Source organism: Oncorhynchus tshawytscha, linkage group LG20 (assembly GCF_018296145.1).
Source record: "Oncorhynchus tshawytscha isolate Ot180627B linkage group LG20, Otsh_v2.0, whole genome shotgun sequence".
Lineage (NCBI taxonomy): Eukaryota > Metazoa > Chordata > Actinopteri > Salmoniformes > Salmonidae > Oncorhynchus > Oncorhynchus tshawytscha.
In genome coordinates, this window is record NC_056448.1 from 35,144,912 (window position 1) to 35,161,262 (window position 16,351).

Below are 16,351 nucleotides of genomic sequence, written 5' to 3' on the forward strand. Positions count from 1 at the left end.
CAATGAATCATTATGAAAGCATTTCAGTGGGTGTACCAAGCAAGAAGGCAGTAAATGATGTCTAGGGTCAACATGAATAAAAATGACCTAATGGCAAGACAACAGACAACCACATCTCCAGTGATCTGCCTACAATTCATTTCGTTTGACAATTAAACGTTGAAGGATTTTTTCTGTTTCACCCTATGAGCAGTTACTGCTATTTTGCTTAGTAGGGTAGAATAGAGCACACCGTTTATCTCGTACACAGAAAGCAGAACATGTGTGCACCGCGCTCCTCTCCTCAGGCTGACGTAACGGCAGCGTGACGCATATCAGCACATCGGACAGTGCAATCAGAAAACCTGCCTGCCAGTTTAAAGAGGAGACATACCGAGAGTACAGTCTCGGGAAGCCACGAGCAAGCTAGATAAGTTACTACTAAAAGTCCCGAAGTGTTCAAAGTCGCGGAAAGTAAGTACAGACGCCTATTTTTAATAGATACCAAAAAATGTTTGTTGCATTATTTGCATAAAACGCGCCAGCCATAAGATAGAGCGTTAAGTCCATAACTATATGTTGTCGAACTATTAGGTATTGCCGTTTTCTTAGTTATAAATATATGAATATATGGGGTACTTTTTTGTATTATACAAATCTTAAAGTATTAGTTATATTTGTCCAACCAAATGCTATCATTACCTGACACGCACAGATAACGCAAGGAGCGCAATGCGTTTGGACTCTACACAGTTTAGCACATAATATATGGGCTTAGTCTAGGTTATGAGTTGTAATACGTGGCTCATTAATGCTTACTTCATTGATAGTTACAGAAGAATACAGAATTGTACGGGGCTGAATCAGTGGTGTAAAATACCTAAATAAAAATACTTTAAAGTACTACTTAAGTAGTTTTTTGGGGGTGTGTTTACTTTACTATTTATATTTTTGACAAGTTTTACTTTTACTCGACTACATTCCTGAAGAAAATAATGTACATTTTACTCCTCACATTTTCCCTGACACCCAAAAGTACTCGTTACAATTTGAATGTTTAGCAGGACAGGAAAATTGTCTAATTCACGCACTTATCAAGAGAACATCCCTGGTCATATTTACTGCCTCTGATCTGACAGACTCACTAATCACAAATACTTCGTTTGTAAATTATGTCTGACTGTTGAAGTGCGCCCCTGGCTATCTGTATATATATAAAAAACAAGAACATCGTGCAGTCTGAGTTACTTAATATAAGGAATTTGAAATTATTTATACTTTTCATTTTGATACTTAAGTATATTTAAAAACAAATACTTTTAGACTTTTACTCAAGTAGTATTTTACTGGGTGACTTTCACTTTTAATTGAGTCATTTTCTTTTAAGGTATCTTTCTTTTACTCAAGTATGACAATTGGGTATTTTTTCCACTCCTGGTCTGAATACAACAAGTACTGTATGTGGGGTATTTATATTATTTATTCTCTGTGTGAATAGTTGACTGACATAACTTGTTTCAAGTCGCTGCAGTGAGTCTTTGTATGTGTGTGTGTGTGTGTGTGTGTGTGTGTGTGTGTGTGTGTGTGTGTGTGTGTGTGTGTGTGTGTGTGTGTGTGTCTGTGAGTGTGACTAAAATATATTTTTAGCAGACTTCTCTTATTTGCCATTTGTTGTAGGCAGCCAGGTCTAAATGCATAAAAAATGATATATGATCCAGCCCATATCATAAATATGTTATATGTTCACACAGCACAGGCGGGGTCGGTGGGAACTGGGAAGTATGACTTGACCCTCTGTTTAATTATGTAATCTCTCTCTACACAGCCTGAGAAAACAACGATTTACAGGATTAGACCTGATACAACGAGCGAGAGTAAACGAGAGGAAGAAGAAGCTCTGTATGTCCCATGCTCCTGGAAGAAGTTGCATGTAGGCCAAAGAACCAGGATCAGCTGTTCCTAAACCAATCCTTACCTGAAACATTAGGAGGGAAACACACAACTGACCTAAGATCAGCATCTAGAGGATAACTTTCTCCTAATCCTGGTGTTTCCTGGCGACGGGAATTGTTATTGATCTACTTCCTCGAGAGGGGTAGAAGCCACAGCTAATAGGCTACCATGCAGCACTTAAGGACTACAGTTGCTAGGCTAAGGCCTATTACGGCCACCCAGACAGTCAAGAGCCAATCACAGGCCAGGCCGATGGCAGTGGGAGGGGCTTTGAGGACATTTGAACCAATGAGGAGTTACACTACGTCGGTGTCAGCCGAGCCTTTTATGAATGGGACCAGTTCTAATTATGTAGAAGAGATGTACTATGCATGGCTGGAGAACCCTAGGAGTGTACACAAGGTAGGAGAGAGAGTGTGGGGGGCAGGCAGGTGAGCTGCTTCCCAGGACTATGGCCTGTTTATGTTCAAAACGCAGTGGGACGAGAGTTACGCATACACCTGCACGACCTCTGGTCAGGGCAAAAATGTGAGCGCGTACACACACACACACACACACACACACACACACACACACACACACACACACACACACACACACACATACATACCGCTCCCCCTCACCCATCAGATTCCTGTGTAATACAGGAAGCTAGAGATGCTACTAAGGTCATGTGAATGGTTGTGTGTGGTTTCTACTGACAATTGAGATGTACAAACTATGGCATAAGTAGACGACAAGCGGATGAGAAGCAATCCGTAAATTCGATTAAGACATTAATGAGCGAGCTTGGACGTACTCAATATAACTACAGTATTTACTCAGCACTTTTCAAATGTACAACGACAAAATTCAGAACATGGGCCGTTCTTACAGTATTCTCCCTGTACACCAAATCAGAACCGTAGGATAAATAAAGGGGGCATGTAAGCAGACAATGAAAGCTCTTACAATATTCGATGATGACATTTCTCTAAAACAGGCTATAGGCTATATGTGCATCACAAAGTCAGAACAGTAGGCCCTCCACTGAATAACAGGCTAGTGATTGCTTTGCAATGCTTGCAGTTAGCCACTGATTCCTTCCAAACCACAACAAGTTGTGATTTCCATCTTCTTGTGTAGTAATGATTATGTCCAATGGCCAATGAGCACCTATATGTTTTATCTATAATTTCTCTTCGTAATTTCTCTTCATATGACAACGATTGAAAAGTATTTTCCAGTAGATTGTCGACTTTATTCATGACGATGACTGCTAGCTTCTTAGCTAAAATTCCAATCCAATCAAAGCTACTGTAGATATAACATGACCTGAGGCATTGTCCTAGGGCTCAGATCCTCTGAGAGCGAGAGAGAGAGATCATACTTAAATGCACATAGGACCAATTGGTAAGGTTTAAAAATACTCTGTATATTATTTAGGGTTAGGAAAGTATTTCTGCACTAAATATATTGGCGAATCAAAACCATAGTCGTTTGATTCATCCTGAAAGTTGTCATATTTGTTCACTTTTCTCACTTTCCAATATTTCATGGCTTGAACAATTGTGTTTAATCCATGAAATATTGGAAAGTGAGAAAATTGTACAATAGGAATTGAACAGTAATCGTATAAATCAACCCTGATAATCCTCATTAATCATGGAACTGTGATGACAACGGTCCCGTTGTCGTGAACCGTGCACCTGCCTCCAGGTTTAAACTGCTACGCATGGTCTGCGTTCCATAATGATTCCAATAGGCTACATGTCCCAAATTATTGCACAACTTGTAATATGTTAGCCTAATATGATCCACTATTGCTAGGTCCTCAGGAACAACCACACCAGCGTGACAGATGAAAGAAAGGTAAACTAATGATGTAATGGAATGATACAAAATGGAAACTAACACTAAAGTGAGTTAGAAATATATGTGGTATAACTGACGGAGGCTACCAATAGTGGTTAATATTAAACACCATACAAATTGTACACAATACAGTGAAAAGTCTGGGCATATAATTAAAACATTTTAGGAATCATAAATCAACTCGGTAGGTTTGGCACTATACTGTCATACGCACATGGCAACATAAGCCTATAGCTTGGGTCTCAAAATTTCATCACTGAAAGTTACAAGACCAACATTTCATCAACTTCATTGTGGAAAAGGTGATATGTTGATATGCTTCAGTTTTCTGCCACATGACTGGCTTCACATTTGTCTCCAGCGATAATAAGGTAAAATAGATCTAAAACAATGATAATTTATATTTACAATCCCCTTATCCAAACAGTTGACTCATTTACCTAGCTCTTTTTGTAATGGTGTTATTTCTATCAGAAAAAAATTATTAGATGTTGTTCCACTTGGAACTGACAGATTGCTCGACCTTATTCATAGTTTCATCGCGCATAAAAGTGGTGGAATTATTAGGGAATTAAATGAAGGTTAGAATATGGTGTATCTGTAGACACACCTCCACTACACCTTCATTTATTTAATCTCCACCCCCAAAAATAGTAGGTGAAAAGCATGCTATTCTCATGCTTAAATTCCAGGTCAGAATACGCATAGAGAGAAATGTGCATAAAAAAGCGGCTGGGATGCTTTTTGACACCTCACACCCAGTCATAAATTTTATGCAGCAAGAGGACCCTCTGGCTCTCTAGTATGAACCAAAGGAATGTCTTTGTTCACAGACTTTTGCCAGCCAAAACATCCAAAAGTGGATAATGGAACAATAATTCTATCATAAAGAATGTGGGAAATGGTCAGTGGGGACCTAAAGAATAATCATGTCATATTGTTTTTCATTTTGTGATTTTATTAGTAAAGTTATAAATGAAATACTGTAACTCAAAGTATTTGCACTACAGGTAATAAGTCTCCATCCAATACGTAGTGTAGACAATATAAAAAACAAGTACAGTTTTTTTGATAAGATATTAATGTGATTTTAGTTTTCTAATAAGATTTGTTTTTGAGAATACCTTGCACAGTAAGTAGCCACGCCCCGAGGGAGCTCAGAGAGCATGTCAGCATGACGGAAATGCCCCCTTTTTACCAGAGTGTATAAAAGACGAGTTGAGAATTAACATACCAGACCAGAAAGACATGAGACCGTGGTCTATACGTTGAAATGGTTAGAAACTCTGAAACTCTCAACACGAGGTGAAGAAAATGAACTTATCAGACCAGAACTGTGATGTTTATGCTGGGAGTCGGGAAGCTAGTACAGGGAGTGCAAATTTAATAAATAACAAACATAGTACAAAACAAGAAACACGAAAAGCGTACAGACATGAAACAGAGTCAATAATGCCTCAGGAATGAACCAGATATAGGGGAGGTAATCAGGAAGGTGATGGAGTCCAGGTGAGTGTCATGGGGCGCAGGTGCGCGTAACGATGGTGGCAGGTGTGCGAAAAAATAAGACAACTGGCGACGTCAAGCACCGGAGTGGGGGAGCGGGAGTAAACATGACAGTACCCCCTCCCTGCCGCGCGGCTCCAGCCACCGGATGATGCCGACCAGAGGGACGGTCCCGAGGACCAGGAGCTGGCCGGTCGCTTCTGCTGAGGCGCGGGAACCTGTAGAGCCGGCCGAGGCGCGGGAGCTTGACGGGCCGGGCGGTGCAACCGAGGCATGGAAACCTCCCTGCTGAGCCAACCGAGGCATGGAAGCCTGACAAGTCAGCTGAGGCGACCCCGGTTGCTTCGGCAGCAGCACTTGGACCCGACATCACCAGTTTAAAAAATATTTTAAAAATTCCTGTTGCTTCCCCTTGGTGAGGTATATCCGCTTATGTGTACGCTAATAAATGGGAAACAAGTACAGGGAGTGAATTTAATAAATAAACAAACATGGAACAAAACAAGAAACACGAGTAGCGTACAGACATGAAACATATAAACAGAAACAATAACTCCTGAGGAAAGAACCAAAGGGAGTGACAGGTATAGGGGGGTAATCAGGAAGGTGATGGAGTCCAGGTGAGTCTCATGAGGTGCAGGTGACAGGTGTGTGTAATAATGAGAACTGGCGACAACGAGCGCCAGAGAGGGGGAGCTGGAGTAGACAGGACAGTACCCCTACCTGACGCACGGTTCCAGCCAAGCCAGACGAGCCAACCAAGGCTTGAGAACCTGTCGGGCCAGCTGTGGCATGGAAGCCTGACGAGCTAGCTGAGGCATCCCCATTAGCTTCAGCAATGGAAGCCTGACGAGCTAGCTGAGGCATCCCCGTTAGCTTCAGCAATGGAAGCCTGACGAGCTAGCTGAGGCATCCCCGTTAGCTTCAGCAATGGAAGCCTGACGAGCTAGCTGAGGCATCCCCATTAGCTTCAGCAATGGAAGCCTGACGAGCTAGCTGAGGCATCCCCGTTAGCTTCAGCAATGGAAGCCTGACGAGCTAGCTGAGGCATCCCCGTTAGCTTCAGCAATGGAAGCCTGACGAGCTAGCTGAGGCATCCCCGTTAGCTTCAGCAATGGAAGCCTGACGAGCTAGCTGAGGCATCCCCATTAGCTTCAGCAATGGAAGCCTGACGAGCTGGCTGAGGCATCCCTATTAGCTTCAGCAATGGAAGCCTGACGAGCTAGCTGAGGCATCCCTGTTAGCTTCAGCAATGGAAGCCTGACGAGCTAGCTGAGGCATCCCCGTTAGCTTCAGCAATGGAAGCCTGACGAGCTGGCGGAGGCATCCCCGGTAGCTTCGGCAATGGAAGCCTGACGAGCCAACTGAGGCTTGTGAATCTATCAAGCAGGCTGAGGCATGGAAGCCTGACAAGCCAGCTGAGGCATCCCCTTTTGCTTCGGCAGCAGCCCATGTACCCAACCTCACCAGTAAAATATATGTTTTAAATCCTGTTGTATCCCTAGGTGACGTTGTTATTTTGTCATTTGTACGGTAGGAGTCGGGAGCGACTGCAGGGGGGGGAATTAATAAATAAATGAACATGGAACAAAACAAGAATCACGAGTAGTGCACAGATATGAGACAGATAAACAGACACAATAACGCCTGAGGAAAGAACCAAAGGGAGTGACAGGTATAGGGGTGGTAATCAGGAAGGTAACGAAGTCCAGGTGAGTCTCATGAGGCGCAGGTACACGTAATGATGGTGACAGGTGTGCGTAATAATGAGAAAACTGCAGACAATTAGCACCAGAGAGGGGGAGCGGGAGTAGACGTGACAGTAGGAAAATTTTGTCATGAAACTTTGTCATCAAAATCTACAATTCTCTGGATTTATGGTGGATTCAAAACAACTGGCTCAAAATGGCCAGAAACAAATAACTTTCTTCTGACACTCGTCAGTCTATTCTTGTTCTGAGAAATGAAGGCTATTCCATGCGAGAAATTGCCATGAAACTGAAGATCTTGTACAACGCTGTGTACTACTCCCTTCACAGAACAGCACAAGCTGTCTCAAAACAGAATAGAAAGAGGAGTGGGAGGCCCTGGTGCATAACTGAGCAAGAGGACAAGTACACTAGAGTGTCTAGTTTGAGACACTTCACAAGTCCTCAACTGGCAGCTTCATTAAATAGTACCCGCAAAATACCAGTCTCAACGTCAACAGTGTGGCAACTCCGGGATTCTGGCCTTCTAGGCAGAGTTGGAAAGAAAAAGCCACATCTCAGACTGGCCAATAAAAAGAAACGATTAAGATGGGCAAAATAACACAGACACTGGGCAGAGGAACTCTGCCTAGAAGGCCTGCATCCCGGAGTCGCCTCTTCACTGTTGACGTTGAGACTGGTGTTTTGCGGGTACTATTTAATGAAGCTGCCAGTTGAGGATATATACAGTACCAGTCAAAGTTTGGACACACCTACTCATTCAAGGGTTTTTCTTCATTTTTAAAAACTATTTTCTACATTGTAAAATAATAGTGAAGACATCTTAACTATGAAATAATACGTATGGAATCATGTAGTAACCAAAAAAGTGTTCAACAAATCAAAATATATTTTATATTTTATATTCTTCAAAGTAGCCACCCTTTGCCTTGAAGACAGCTTTGCACACTCTTGGCATTCTCTCAACCGGCTTCACCTAGAATGCTTTTCCAACAGTCTTGAAGGAGTTCCCACATATGCTGAGCAGTTGTTGGATGCTTTTCCTTCACTGCTGTCCAACTCAAACCATCTCAATATGGTTGAGGTCGGGTGATTGTTGAGGCCAGGTCATCTGATGCAGCACTCCATCACTCTCCTTGTTGGTCAAATAGCCTGTGCACAGCCTGGAGGTGTGTTGGGACATTGTCCTGTTGAAAAACAAATGATAGTCCCATTAAGCGCAAACCCGATGGGATGGAGTATCACTGCAGAATGTTGTGGTAGCCATGCTGGTTTAGTGTGCCTTGAATTCTAAATATATTACAGACAGTGTCACCAGCAAAGCACCCCCACACCATCACACCTCCTCCTCCATGCTTCATGGTGGGAACCACACATGCGGAGATCATCCATTCACCTACTCTGCATCTCAAAAAGATGTTTCTCTTTGTTTATTTTAGCTGTTCTTGACATAATATTGACTTGGTCTTTTACCAAATAGGGCTATCATGTGTATAGCACCCCTACCTTGTCACAACACAAATGATTGGCTCAAATGCATTGAGAAGGAAATAAATTCAACAAATGAACTTTTAACAAGACACACCTGTTAATTAAAATGCATTCCTGGTGGCTACCTCATGAAGCTGGTTGAGAGAATGCCAAGAGTGTGCAAAGCTGTCATCAAGGCAAAGGGTGGCTACTTTTAATAATCTCAAATATAAAATATATTTTGATTTGTTAAACACTTTTTTGGTTACTACAATATTCCATATGTGTTCAAGTTTTGATGTCTTCACTAATATTCTACAATATAGAAAATAGTAAAAATAAAGAAAAACCCTTGAATGAGTAGGTGTGTCCAAACTTTTGACTGGTACTTTATATATATATTTTTTGATTAACAGCTGGGGCTCAAAAAATCTGTGCAATTTCCAGTGCGCGTTTATTGTGAACACTGAGGATGTACCCACTTTAAGTTACAGTTTTACCAGTGGCAAAGTAGACTACTGTGGCTGTTTGATCATGAGGTAGGCCAACCAGAGTGACATGCCGCGGAGCTGAGCAGACGTTGACAAACCGAGCTCTTCAAAGTTATTCTATTTTTACCTAAATAACAACGTTGAAACAATATTCTAACATCGGCTGATAAATTGTCAAGTACTTACCTTCCCAAAGAGCCATGGACCTCCGACCGAGAGGCAAGAAGGACGACCAAAACGTTGTTGATTCCCAAGATAACGATAACGCTACAGCTAGCAAGATTAGCATTAGCCCTCATAACTCAGATGGCAGTTCCAGACTGTTGCTCTCAGCAGCCTCTTGCGAGCCTGCCGACATGCTGGTTACTCTCCTCCGGGAAATTCAGGATGGTAACAGAGGTCTTTCTATGAAAATTGATAAGAAATCGGCTGAACTCCATTCTTCCATTGACGACCTGAAATCCTCCATGAATGATCTCCTTTTGAGAACGACTGAGGCAGAGTTGCGCATTAGCACAGTTGAAGATACTATCGCTAGACATGACCAGGTCTTGATACAACTGCAAAAGGACAATGGCTATCTCAAAAACAAGGTAGATCAGATGGAGAACCAGAGTAGACGTGGTAATATCCGTGTGGTGGGATTGAAAGAGGACAGCGAGGGCCGTGACCCGGTCAGTTTCTTCACTCAATGGATCCCGGAGGTCCTAGGCATAATCCACTTCACCAAGCCGCTGGAAATCGAACGCGCCCACAGAACATCAGCGCCGAAACCCCGGCCAGATGAGCCCCCACGAGCCGTCCTGATCAGGTTCCTCCGTTTCCAAGACAGAGAGAAGATACTGCAACTCGCAAGAGCCAAAGGGGACATCACCATCGATGGAAAGAGGGTCAGCCTTTTCCCGGATATGAGCGCGGATCTCGCCAGATGTCGCAAGCAGTTCAGACCTGCCGCCAAAGCACTGAAGGAGAAGAACATCACCGGCTACCTCATCCACCCTGCGCGGATGAAAGTTCAGTACAAAGGCCGAAGCCATCTCTTCAACACACCGGGAGAAGTGCACACTTTTCTCAAAGAACTGAGCAACGTCTGAGCCAGGACGGTCGCTCTGGGGGATAACATGCAGTTCGTTTGTTTTCTCTTATCCAGACTGAACTGCTGGTATCTCCCGGTCACTATAATTGATTTGTACATTTTCAACTAACCGTATCTTTCCGGGGTGAGTTCTATTACATTTACAGGAAAGTATGTTTTGGTTTAGTCCATATCTACTGGGCGAAGCAGTAAGTGGGCTTAGGCCCACTGCTTTCCCCCTCATTTATGTTAATCTTTCGAAAAGAGACTCAAGCAGCCCTTACCGTGGGCAGTAAACATTCAGCCATAAATATCTATTCACAACGTTTGTTTTCAATTCAGAGAGCTCACAGGTTTTAGTTTCCGCCAAGGTTTAGCTAGTAAGAGCAAGATGGAAAGCGAGCAGCAACGTATCTCTACAAGTGTATTCATGTTTGGTTGTTGGGATTGTTGTTTTAGTCTGACAATCAGGGTGGGTGGGATTTTTATTCTTTTTTTCTTCCTTTTTTCTATGTTTATTGTTTCCTTCCTAAAGAGACACACAGGTCCCTTTTGTGCTCAAACCAAAGTTGAAACATTACCTAATTATCTGCATATGATAGATTTCTATTCAGTTACATATTTGAAACCCAACCTATGCTTAATCCACTAAAATATTTCACATTCAACGTAAAAGGTCTTAACAGCCCGATTAAAAGGAAAAGAGTCTATACATACCTTAAGAAATTAAAGACTGACATTGTGTTTTTACAAGAAACACATCTTACAGCCAGTAAACACAAGAAATTAAAGAGGGAATATGGGTAGGACAAGTTTTTGCATCCTCTTTTAACTCCAAAGCAAGAGGAACTGCAATTTTGATCAGTAGACACATCCCCTTTTGCGTCAACAACACCATCTCTGATCCCTCTGGAAGGTTTGTTTTGGTTCAGGGGCATATGTTTTCAGAGTCTTGGACCCTATTGAATATTTATGCTCCTAACTTCGATGACCATTCAGAATGTCTTCCTTCAGATCGCTCAAGCACCACCAGGATGGCTACTGGTTGGAGGAGATTTTAATTTTTGCTTAGATACAGTTCTTGATAGGTCTTCTGATAAACCCTCACTTCTTACCAAAGCCGGCAAGCTCACCATGTCATTAATGAAAGATCTCAATTTACTAGACATCTGGAGACAGTTGCACGAACAGGATAGGGACTACTCTTTTTATTCACACCCACACAAGACACACACACGCATAGATAACTTTTTACTTTCGACACAACTGTTTCATTGAGTGTTAGATGTCGAGTATCTCCCCAGATTGCTTAGTGACCATTCTCCTCTGGTATTATCAATCTCCATTCCTACCAAGGTAAATGGAGCATATAGATGGAGACTAAATTCTACACTCCTAAAGCAACCTGAATTTTGTGCATTCATCTAAGAGCAGATCAATATTTTTACTTTGACACATTGAAGGCCTATCTGAGGGGACAGATTATTTCCTATACTAAAGGGCTGAAGAGAAAACACGGTGCGGAACTGAGTGCCCTTGAATCTGAAATCTCAGAGCTAGAGAAAACCTACCAAAGAGGCCCGACTAAAGATCTATACAGGCTTTTGGTAAATAAAAAACTTAAATATAATATTCTGAACACATATCAAGCTGAGAGGGCCATCACTAAATCAAAACAGCGTTATTACGAGCTTGGAGAGAAAGCTCACAAAGTATTGGCATGACAACTGAAAGCAGAGGAAAGTAAGAGGACAATTAATGCCATAGAAACTCTTACTAATGAGATATCTTTCGACCCTACTGAAATTAATAATACTTTTAAGAAATACTATGAAGACCTCTACACTTCCCAATCAAGCGATGATCTATCAGAGATCGACTCCTTTCTCTCCTCTCTCAACGTCCCATGCCTGTCAGGGGAAGACAGCGAGCGCCTGAGTGAACACTTCTCAGTTCCTGAATTGTTGGAGGCCATTAAATCCTTACCTTCTAATAAATCTCCTGGGGAGGATGGCTTCCCTCCAGAGTTCTATAAAGAATTTAGGGAGCTGTTGGTCCTTATGGAGGTACTTAAAAAAGCCAGAGAAGACAACTGCTTTCCAGAGTCTTCCTCTCAAGCAGTGATTACTGTAATCCACAAGAAAGGGAAAAACTTGTGCGCCTCCTATAGACCAATCTCTCTCCTAAACACAGATTGTAAACTAGTCACCAAGATGCTATCTAAGAGACTGGAGTCATGTCTTCCCCTGTTGGTCAACCCAGATCAGACTGGCTTCATAATTAATAGATTGTCCTCCAATAATCTCAGAAGGTTCTTTGATATAATTCACCTTGCTAACAAAAACAAAATACCTAGTGTCGCAGTCTCCCTCGACACTGAAAAGGCCTTTGATAGGGTTGAATGGCCATACCTCTTTTGCGTCTTGGAAAAGTTTGGTTTAGGTACCGTGTTTGTAAATTTGATAAAATTACTCTACGAATCTCCTAAAGCTAGGATTGATACCAATGGGATTACTTCCTCCTCTTTCCCTCTTTATAGGGGGAACAGACAAGGTTGCCCAATTAGCCCCCACCTCTTTGCCCTCGCCATCGAACCGTTGGCTGAGGCTATTAGAACGTGCCCTGACATACATGGCTTTGAGGTGGGCCCCCATACCCATAAATTATCACTCTTTGCGGACAACCTTATCTTATTTCTAACAAACCCAGAACACTCCCTCTCTCACTTGCAGATCCTACTACAGTGTTATAGTTCTTTCTCTGGATATAAGGTCAATTTTGATAAAAATCGAAATCTTACCGTTGTCTGTCTTTGACCATCATACCATCAAGCACAAGTTTCCTTTTAGATGGTTGCCTATGGGCTTCACATATTTGGGCATAATGGTGGATGGTAATCTGAACAACCTCTATAAACTCAATCTGGCCAGTTTGTTGCAAAAGGTGGAGGTTGACATTTGTAAATGGATGGACTTACCTCTCACTCGACTGGGTAGAATCAATGTAATTAAAATGAATGTCCTGCCCACATTTCTATATCTGTTTCAATCTCTCCCTATCCCTGATCCCGCAGCATTTTGTTCCTCTCTCGACAAGCTGACCAGACGGTTTATCTGGCACAGCAAAACCCCTAGGGTTGGCCTGGATAAACTGACCCTTGATTACAGTCAAGGGGGCTTAAACCTCCCCAATTTTAGAATGTACTACTGGGCTGCACAGTCTAGGTTTCTGGCTCAGAGGTTTGACAATGGTCCCTCTCCCTCATGGTTGAACATTGAAAAGCTTGAGGTAAATGATGATACTGGGGCAGAATTGTTTTACAAATGGGACAGAAAATCTATAAAAACCATCACAGACAACCCTTTAATCATACATTCTGTCCTGACATGGTGCAAACTGCATGAGCTGTTCGGACGAGAGGGATTCCTTTCCCCTAAAACCCCTTTATGGAACAATAGATTGATCCCTATGTTTTTCCAGAGCAGTAACTTTAGACCATGGTCTGATAAGGGGATCACTCTTCTGGAACATTGTTACGAGGAGGGAGTTCTTATGTCTTTTGATCAGCTGAAACAGAAATACCACTTGCCTAACAGGGACTTCTTTATCTACCTACAACTACGAAACTTTATTAGGGTGACTCTCAAGGGGCAATGGAACCTACCTAAGATGTCACCTATTGAACAACTCTGCCAGGCAGACCAACCACTGTTCAAGACCATTTCCCGTGTATACGATGCTCTTATGTCAGGACTAACACTGCCTGGGCTAGATAAACCCCGACTTAGATGGAGAAAAGATCTGGGTATTGATCTTGATGAGGATCTATGGAGTGACCTATGCAGGGATGGTGTTACATCCACATTGAACTCCAGATACAGACAGATCCAGTTTAATTTCCTCCATCAGCTCTATATCACCCCATCTAGACTGCACAAGTTCAACCCAGATATCTCCTCCATATGTTTTAGATGTGGCTCAGATGAAGGAACATTCCTCCATTCCACTTGGCAGTGTTCAAAACTACACGGTTTCTGGCAGGGGGTATGCAGTACCATATCCTCAATTCACGGGGTTGCATTCCCTTTAGACCCGGAGGTCTGTCTACTGGGTAACTTTACTAACACCAATCTTAGGCAAAGCCATACTATAAAGCTAACAGAAATATTGCTAGCGATTGCCAAGAAATGTATTGCCTTGAAATGGAAATTGGATTCCTCCCTGCCAGTTGCAATGTGGCTATCGGAAGTTAATAGTTGTATCCCTTTGGAGAAAATCACTTACTGCTTGAGGAATAAGTTAAAGACATTTGACAGAATTTGGCAACCTTTTATTGACTATATGGAGAATCTCCCCCCACATCTCATTGATTGAATCTATATATTTAATCCTCACATAATGTTTCACACGTAATGTATAATATGTAGCCTATGGCAGGTGATCCAATGTCTCGTTATTTTTTTTTTTCTTATTGTGTTTGTATATATTTTTTTTTTTTTTTGTTAAGCTCGTCTGTAACTGTCACTTTGTCCTATCGTTGTCTAATATCTTTTCACTTTTGTTTTGAATGTTCTTAATTGGAAAATGCAACAATAAAATATTCAACAAAAAAAACACAATGGAGAACATGCATCTCATTACATTTTAACATGGAAATAGCTGTTCTATCATTCAGCCTACAGTAGCATCCAGTGTGTGGTGTTCAATGTTGGCCTACATTCCATAAAACCTTTGAAAAAACATGCAGGGCTTGACATTAACCTGTTCATCCACATCAACCTGCATATCCTCCAAGAAAGAAACATACAGGAACTCAAATCCTTCTGTTCACCTGATTTAGAATTCCTCACAATCAAATGTAGACCGCATTATCTACCAAGAGAATTCTCTTCGATTATAATCACAGCCGTATATATCCCCCCCCAAGCAGACACATCGATGGCTCTGAACGAACTTTATTTAACTCTCTGCAAACTGGAAACGATTTATCCGGAGGCTGCATTCATTGTAGCTGGGGATTTTAACAAGGCTAATCTGAAAACAAGACTCCCTAAATTTTATCAGCATATCGATTGCGCAACCAGGGGTGGAAAGACCCTGGATCATTGTTACTCTAACTTCCGCGACGCATATAAGGCACTGCCCCGCCCCCTTTCGGGAAAAGCTGACCACGACTCCATTTTGTTGATCCCTGCCTACAGACAGAAACTAAAACAAGAAGCTCCCACGCTGAGGTCTGTCCAACGCTGGTCCGACCAAGCTGACTCCACACTCCAAGACTGCTTCCATCACGTGGACTGGGAGATGTTTCGTATTGCGTCAGACAACAACATTGACGAATATGCTGATACGGTGTGCGAGTTCATTAGAACGTGCGTTGAAGATGTCGTTCCCATAGCAACGATTAAAACATTCCCTAACCAGAAACCGTGGATTGATGGCAGCATTCGTGTGAAACTGAAGGCACGAACCACTGCTTTTAATCAGGGCAAGGTGTCTGGTAACATGACTGAATACAATCAGTGCAGCTATTCCCTCCGCAAGGCAATCAAACAAGCTAAGCGCCAGTACAGAGACAAAGTAGAATCTCAATTCAACGGCTCAGACACAAGAGGTATGTGGCAGGGTCTACAGTCAATCACGGACTACAGGAAGAAACCCAGCCCAGTCACGGACCAGGATGTCTTGCTCCCAGGCAGACTAAATAACTTTTTGCCCGCTTTGAGGACAATACAGTGCCACTGACACGGCCTGCAACGGAAACATGCGGTCTCTCCTTCACTGCAGCCGAAGTGAGTAAGACATTTAAACGTGTTAACCCTCGCAAGGCTGCAGGCCCAGACGGCATCCCCAGCCGCGCCCTCAGAGCATGCGCAGACCAGCTGGCCGGTGTGTTTACGGACATATTCAATCAATCCCTATACCAGTCTGCTGTTCCCACATGCTTCAAGAGGGCCACCATTGTTCCTGTTCCCAAGAAAGCTAAGGTAACTGAGCTAAACGACTACCGCCCGTAGCACTCACATCCGTCATCATGAAGTGCTTTGAGAGACTAGTCAAGGACCATATCACCTCCACCCTACCTGACACCCTTGACCCACTCCAATTTGCTTACCGCCCAAATAGGTCCACAGACGATGCAATCTCAACCACACTGCACACTGCCCTAACCCATCTGGACAAGAGGAATACCTATGTGAGAATGCTGTTCATCGACTACAGCTCGGCATTCAACACCATAGTACCCTCCAAGCTCGTCATCAAGCTCGAGACCCTGGGTCTCGACCCCGCCCTGTGCAACTGGGTACTGGACT

The 16,351-nt window shown here is 42.7% G+C and overlaps 1 protein-coding gene across 6 annotated transcripts in view; it reads left to right on the forward strand.

The window, feature by feature from the left end:
• Positions 1-273: 273 nt before the first annotated feature.
• LOC112220122 (2-oxoglutarate dehydrogenase, mitochondrial-like) overlaps positions 274-16,351 on the forward strand; it is a 51,818-nt gene continuing 35,740 nt past the window's right edge. The window contains exons 1-2 of one of the 6 annotated variants that reach the window (XM_042302551.1): positions 274-453; positions 1,805-2,334. In XM_042302551.1, coding sequence (XP_042158485.1) covers positions 2,101-2,334 — 234 coding nt within the window. In that variant the 5' untranslated portion in view covers positions 274-453; positions 1,805-2,100. The other 5 variants (XM_042302547.1, XM_042302548.1, XM_042302549.1 and 2 more) reach the window with 5 other exon arrangements.